At 42.5% G+C, this 8,038-nt stretch overlaps 1 protein-coding gene across 1 annotated transcript; it reads right to left on the reverse strand.

The window, feature by feature from the left end:
* Window positions 1-6,679: 6,679 nt before the first annotated feature.
* Window positions 6,680-7,685, reverse strand: LOC135373073 (uncharacterized). Its single transcript, XM_064606369.1, has 2 exons — window positions 6,965-7,685; window positions 6,680-6,906 (listed from the first exon to the last, which is right to left on the reverse strand). The coding sequence occupies exons 1-2, from the start codon at window positions 7,680-7,682 to the stop codon at window positions 6,884-6,886; spliced, it is 741 nt and encodes a 246-aa protein (XP_064462439.1). The 5' UTR covers window positions 7,683-7,685; the 3' UTR covers window positions 6,680-6,883.
* Window positions 7,686-8,038: the final 353 nt, after the last annotated feature.

Consider the following 8,038-nt stretch of genomic DNA (forward strand, 5'->3'; position numbering starts at 1 on the left):
GGTTTACACTTCGCAAAATAAACTTCGAGAATAAACTCCTCGAAATAAATCACGAAAAAATCCACGGTGTAAAGATAAAGCCGTAAAAATCAACTTTTGCGATACAAACGCTTCAGATTGAAACTTTCAAAATAAATCGTCTCTGATTGGTCGACAGGCACGACAGCCTCAGAGGCCTCAGAGCAGCGAAGGCTTTTGGCTCCCACGTCTCAAAATAGTTCCCCGCAGGGTGAGGCTTTTTGCGGTGAGCTGGGAACGAGAGTACCGAGTCTGGACGAATCGTTTACTGTATTCTCCGCCGGCTATCAGGATTCTGTTGACACTGCAGTGAATGATTTGTTCTGCTGCTCGCCTGTCAAATTTTAGTATGTCGAACTCTGAATTCGTGTCGTGTCACCAAATGAGTTCCCGGTGTTGGTCCCAGCTATGGTGGACACCTGCTATATTATGAACATTTCGCGAACATCGCCTTCTCCTGCAGCTGCCTTGGTTGTGAAGTCGTAGAGTTGAAAAGTGGCGATCGACGAAAAAGCCTGATTCCGATACCGTGTGGATGTGTTGTGTTTGTCCGTCTGTATGTGTTTGTGTGTGTTCCAGCCTCAGAACCGTAGAATCGTGAAATCGGAACCTGCCTGTGGTTTTCCTTGTGAGCCTACGTTCTGATAAACGCAGGGAACAGGTACTGGACAGACTCTCGAAATGCATTTCTGCAAATAAGCTGCATATGAATGTGAAGAAATTGTTTGTTTGTTTGCAAGAAAAAAAACTATTTTCTCTCGGATGGATAACTTGAGTCAGCAGAGGTGCCCTAATTTTTTGTAATCAGCATACGGTAGTTTTAAAGTGTAACGAAATAAGACTCTAATTTCAGGAACATCCACATTGACTCGTGCACCTTCCTAGATAACGATAACAAAAGCTGCAAAAGATGTATCTAGACATAATACTTCAAGCACTTTGTTCACTGTTCTTTGAATACTATGGAAACTAAGAATGCCATTTTCTTAAATACCGTGAAATTTTCTCACAGAAATTTTTGCATCGTTTTTATTCACGTGGATATACAGTGCGAAATTCTGGTTATCAAATGTCGGAACTGAAGAAAACCAAGCGCAATAAGTAACTGAAATCAGAAGTGCGAGAAATGAATGGCACCCTCTGTTGTATTTGTTTGCCTTCCTTTCTCTCCTATGATCTTCACATTCAGAAATCCCCAACTACGTTTATTAGCAGTCACTCTTTATGCCAAGCACCCACGCCAAGAAGATGTCTAAAATTTACGGTACCAGCTGCTTCATTGTATGGTACCCTTGCACGTATTTTTACAGCTTATAAATATTGTGCTAAAATATGAAATCACTGTAAAACTTGCATCCTGCACGACATTTCATTAAATGTGCTGCTTGCAGTTCTGCAGAGTTGTTTCTTCCTCATGTTCAAGTGAAAAGGCAAAAAGAACGCTCCGAGACTCACTCTCACACAACCATTATTTCGGGGCCATGTCCTCGCACTAAATGGTCACGAGCATACTTTTGAAAACTATAGCGGCACATAGGGAAACCGACGTTGCATTTGCACCGACCTTCTGTTTCCAATAACTAAACGAGACCTAATTAGTATATCCACTTCGGATGTGGAACATGTTGTCATCCATTATAACTGCAAAAATATGATTTCTCTGAGAATAAAAAAATCAGTCAATGCAGGACACGCTATATGCACCGCACCTGCTAGAAATTAACCAGTCCTTGCTGAAAATATACTGGTATTTGTGTCTTATGTGATGTATGGCCCACATTTTCTTTTTGACCAGCTATGCCAGTGTGAGAGCTCGTACACCAGACTAGCTAATTCCTCCTCTTTGTCCTCCATGCGGTCACATATATGTTACGTTACAAGGAAGCTAGCAGGTACCACAGTACCAAACAGGTGAATTAACATGAACACAATCACATAGCAGAGTGAATAACAACCACCATTATTGACTTAGTTTGCTTGGTCGATGACAACTGAAGGTGGCATATTTCTTTCCTCAGTTTTTTTTTATTGGTTTGTTCCAGCTAAAAACGGGAGCCATACTGAGCAGCAGGGCATAATAAAACCCTCCATAAGCATCACTTTGCCTCTTTGGCTTTGGCAAGCGTGGCTTTGCCTCCACAAGCATGACTTTGACATAATTGCTTTGTGCCGTGATAGAAGGTACTATGACTGTGTTCGCAGTACCATTTAAAACGTTGGCACCTATAGGGCTAGATTGCAGCCCCCTATTATGTGCAGGTATTCTGATGCCTGCAGAACTGTAAGCTGTTCTTCCGGGTGAAAGCAAGCTTGAAGACTGCATACGTTGTGGCTCACTGCCAAAGAGATACGGTTGGAGAAGAAATTACTGGACATAGAGCACAGTGAGGCATGCTCCACCCAGGCCACATGGAGGTACAATTAATTTGAGCCATCTGTTAATGCAGCAAAAACACCTATTTCCACTGAAAGAAAGACTGTGGGCTTTTTTTCTGTTGTGGTTGAAGGGCACACGAGATCATAATAAATTGTTTCCAAAAGCTGTTACGTCGCATTCTGACATGATCTGAGCCAATATGGTCAGCTGATGCTATAAGATCTACAGAAAACGCATGCCAGCAGATTCTGAACATGCTATAGGAGAGGGTATGCCCTTGAAATGATGAGATTTGTTCACTTTTCAGATGACTTCAGATATGTGAAAACAATCATAAAATAATATGTTAACAAAGCTGTTACGAAGCAGCGGCTGCAATTAATCTGTAGAACTGGGCAGAACAAGTGAATGCAGAAAGTGTGCTATAGCGTCATACAGATGGGATATGAATGAGCTGACGAAACATTTTTCTTGTGTAAGAACAAATACACCTGTAGGTTCTCAAAATGGAAAAGCAGATCTTCGATTTTCGCAGGAGAGAGGCATCTTTTATTTTTTTTTTTGCTTCCTAGGTGGCCTCAACTGACGAACAAGTTGCAGCACATGATGGTGACATTTTTTAATTTTTTTTAAAGAAAAATAAATATCGAGATTTTCAATATGTTGCAGGAGGGGACTAGTTATACAAATAAGGGAAGCTTTCTTTTAGACGACCTATATGTGAATATACTATCTGAAAAAAATTAGATTTTTGGAAGTGCTTGATATTCTCAAACACATGGTTAAACAATGAATATAGATGAGCTTGGTATTTTTATGCGAAGCTAATCACAAGCAATCCGTTACAAGAATAAATAATCTGAGGCTCCTTTAAGAATGCTAATTTGTCAGAAATTTATTGTAAACTTGACCCCAAATGTGCTCCGTTCTTGAGTTCTCACCACATCACCAGATTTATTCTCGTTCTACATACCCTTTGGGATGGCAGACCCGTGCTTCCCCTCTAACACCTGGCAAGGAAAGCGCACAAATGATGTATATGTAGATGTCAGAAGGAAGCTCGTAAGGGACAACTTCATATTTCGGCACAGTTTAATGTGCCCCATTGTTCAAGAAAACAAAATGATGATTTACATTCGATATATGCATCGTCCAAAAAATGCGCATAATTTTTTTTCAGTGATTTTTAAGAGAGTCAAGCTACATCTCTGGCTGGTTTTGGCTGGAATAGCCCAGGTTGACAGTTACACAAGCTGATGTATGTCAGCATTGAAAATATAAAGGAAAAAAGGCAATTTAAAATGCCTCACTCAATTTACTACTTTTCATAGCTTACACCTTGACAGGTGTTTTTTATCCTAAAATGGTTTCATTGCCAAAATCAACGAGAATGACCGTCATCACATTAACAAGTTTCAACTGTATATCAAGTAATAACAAACATGTGCTTACTTTTTCTGCAATCAAGATGTGAATTACATCGTTGAGTTGCCGGCTTCAGTGAAAAATCACTGCTTGTGATGTCAGTGCTGAGTGAGTACGGCACTGCTAGTGACGCAACATGTTATTCCAATGTCTTTCACCACACCCCGCGTTATTTCGTGAGCAATTGGCATCAGAATCAATCAGCTTGCATGATCCACATGTGAAGGGTAATTTCATGTGTGCTGATAAACATACAGCAGTGCTAATTTACAATGTAGTTTGTGGCTTTGGAGCACACTAATATTCAGTGTGCCATGTGAACTAGAGGAGCATTTTCTGCCATAAACATTAGATGAGCGAAGACCCAAAAAAATGTAAGCACTGTTTACGTGCATTTGACAACCTGCATTTTTATTACTGAGAGGCTCTCTTCGTAGATAGAGGGAAAGGGTGCTGGCAATGTGGCACAAGTTCATAAGATGTAGAACCAGAGACACAGAAAAAAAATGACAGCATATCATGATCTCAATCATGTCATTGTGTCCGTGTTTCTGTCTCCTGTTCTGCATTTGTTAATCTTTTTGTGTAGTTGCTGGATTTTCGCCCAACAGCAGGGGTCAGCAATTAGAGAACATCCAGAACATGCAAGGCATACATTTCCTCATTCTCCGCATTCCTCATTCAAGTAACGTTGAAGAAGTAACCATGCGAAGAAACAATACAACAGTGAAGATGGCTTCAGTACACTACAACATGTCACATGTAACAAAATACAGTATGCCTCAGTGTTTCCCAAACGGTGTGTCAGGGCCCCCATTGAGGCCGCGATAGCACAAACGGGGCCCAAGAGAAAGCAGATGAAGTGAGCGCAATATGCCACAAAACCAAGGAAACTATCTCTCTACGACTGCATTATATTGAAGTTGTTTTACAAAACTGCAAGTTCAGTTCAACGCACAATCAGTCGGGAAACAAGCTAACTCGCAGCAATGCTTTCAATCAAGTGTGTCGCAGTATTCCTCACTGTATCATGACGAGACCGTGGACCTACATCAGACGCTACTTGCGCGCACTAGTATAACATTCACATTTATTTATTTCGAGAACCCCAAGGGTCCGGAGGACATTACATGGGGTGTGGGAACTGGAGCGTAAGATACATTTACAGCAACTTGATAGAAACAAACAACCAAGCAAAAAAGAACAACACAATTAGCAGTAAGTAAACAGGAAAATAAAGAAACGACGACAGTATAAACTTATATGAAAACAGCGTGAAACAGGGAGTTCGCTCACATAGGTACAGATAATTAACAAATATGATAAGGGGGAGGTGCAAAATTTCAAAGCAACTGACATACAAGCGTGGTGGTCTTGTGGGTGGAGTGAACGGGAGAGGGTGTTACAAAATACTGTATGCTCGATAATAGTTGTGAGAGGTTATGGGAGGTTGTTCCATTCGAAGGCAGTTGAACAAAAGAATGGTCTGGATAATGCATTGGTATTACAATGAAAGCGTGTGACCTTATTAGTGTGGTCGATGCGAGGAAAAATGACGCTCAGGCGGGTGATGGGCGATTGGTGCGGTGGCAAGATGAAAAAGAACCTATGGAAGAGGGCTAACTTGGCAAGACGGGGACGATGTTCGAGTGAGTCGAGATTAAGATTTGATTTTAATGCGGTTACAGAGGTATCGAATTAGTAGTCGTTGGAAATGAAACGGGCAGCCCGATTCTGGATGGCTTCTATGGCGTCGCAGAGATACTTTTGGGGAGGGTCCCAAATAGGTGATGCATATTCCAGCTTGCTTCGTACAAGAGCCGTGAAGGTTAGGAGCTTAAAGGGACTCTGACCAAAAGTTCGACAAATCTTTCGTTTGCATATATTACGAAGGTATAATATGCCTCCAAGCCACACGCGAAATATTTTGGCTGTGCGCGGCGGCAAAGTTTGCCAAACGGCGAGCTGAAAACCGGCAGCGCTTTTCCTCCTCAACTCGCGCAATCGGGGCGGAAATCTAGCCTCTTTGTAGAGGACAGTAGTATAGATTCGAGCCCCACAACAACCACTTTTTTCTAATCCAGTTGTAGGAATTTCTAATCCACCAGCCATTTCTAATCCAGGTCAAGCCAGGTCTAATCCAGGCTCGACCCCTTCATGGTGATCCATCTAATTCCTATGTCATTGGCTGCCCTTCATTGCCAGATTTGCTCACTCGCTCATAAACACCAAAATTATCTATTCTATTCAATTCTAAGTCAGTTCATAGGCTTCCACATCGCTCTTTTTTCTAATCCAGTTCTAGGAATTTCTAATCCACCACCCAATTCAAATCTAGGTCAAGCCGCTTCTAAGTCCTCTGGTTGGTTGGTCACAGCTCCATTCCTTCACGCTGATTGACCGATCCAGGCTCCACCCCTTCATGGTGATCCATCTAATTTCTATGTGATTGGCTACCGTTCATTGCCACAACATCTGCTCACTCGCTCGTAGACACCAAAATGATCTATTCTATTCAATTCTAAGTCATAGGCTTCCAAATCGCTCACCTGTCCATAGGTCCGGGGGGTGGTCACTTCCATTCATTTCTAAAACCTAGTGATTGACCTATTGGCTGCCTCTCATACATGCTCGATAGACTCATTTGTCATTTCCACTCTCTAGTTACTCGGTCACACGCTTTCAACTGCATATTGCTTCATAATTTCAACCGCAACATAGACAGCCCCTCGAGGGTCAATTCCATTCATTTCTGGGCCAGCTCACAAGCCCCCCCAAATTGCATATTGGCTTGGGACGCTTTCTAGTTAATCCAGGACAACGCTTCGGAACAGTAAGGACATAGAAAAACACGGGAAATAGTTTTCAACATTTATTAGACACATCATGGCATTCTCAGAGAGATTGTAGTTCTCTCTGGGGCACTTCCAGCACACTGGACATTTCCACCCCGCATCCATGGCGTTTTTCACATAAGTACCGTGTGGATCACCCAAGCGTTCGTCCTTCTCCATCCACGGCTCAGTCCCAGACCGCACGCGAGAACAGCATGTCACGGAAGTATCAGTTCTCTTCCTGCACATCTCCTGGAGCGAAAAAAGAACATTATGAGCTTCACTATTTACATCATCCATTTAAACTTACCATATTCACAGCTTCCGTAAGGGTAGGATTCGATGTCATTGCAGAGGTATCTCTTGTCGTCGTATGCCATCAGACTTCTTTTGACGTTTCTGATGGTGTACATGCACTGTTTCTTTCCAACGATTGATACTTGTTCGTTCGATACGCTCGTGTGATTGAACAAGGTATTGTAGTATGTCTCATGGAGGAGGTGCTTGCGTACAATATTCTTTTTGACCCCTTTAGCTCTTGCAATTTGCTTTCCTCCAGCTAATTTGATGGAATACATTTTAGCTTTCAAGCATATTACTTCTTCGATAGGTACACTACCAGTTTCGCTTTTGAAAGCCCCAGGTCTCCCATGATTCTTTTCACTGTACAGTGGATGATCCCGGTCGAAGGAAGACAAATCTAAGTGGTCGTCGGCGATCGCTCGTAACTGATCTTCGTAGTCCTTGCAGAACAGGCCGAGGATCAGAGAATCCGTGTCAAAGTAACAGGCAATCACTGGACAAGTGAGCTTACTCAGCAAGGTTTCGTAGTAGAATGAGTACATGGTTAATTTACTCAGTTCCAAAATCGTAAACCCAATCTGGAGCGGGAAATCGCATCGCACTTTTCTTTTGCGCATTTCGTACATGACACAATCCGGGGACAAAATTTCCATCCTCACGCATTCCGCCCGACTCCCGAGGCGACTCGCCGTCTCCTCATCAAAGGCTACTCGAATGTCCCGCATGTTAAATTTATTTAAAAGCGTTCTTCCAAATACCGCATTGTTTGAGAGTTTATAGAAATTTTTTTCGAACGTTGTGCTCGAGGCAACGCGTCTGGCAACATTGTCCTCGATGTAGGGACGCAGGAATGGTGCCTGGCGAAATTTTAGAATTCTGTGAATTTTTGTCACTCTCATACCCAATCTACAATAGAGTGCCAGCAGCGCATAATGAACGACGTACTCGACCTTGTCCTTGCACGTGAGCAGCAGCTTTTTGTTGTTAGCTGGCTGATACATTATTCTTCGAGAAGCCCTCGCTGGAATGGCGAGAGCCAATCCTTCGGGACGACCATCTTCTCAGGAGCCAGGGGAAAGTA

Source organism: Ornithodoros turicata, unplaced genomic scaffold (assembly GCF_037126465.1).
Source record: "Ornithodoros turicata isolate Travis unplaced genomic scaffold, ASM3712646v1 Chromosome20, whole genome shotgun sequence".
Classification (NCBI taxonomy): domain Eukaryota; kingdom Metazoa; phylum Arthropoda; class Arachnida; order Ixodida; family Argasidae; genus Ornithodoros; species Ornithodoros turicata.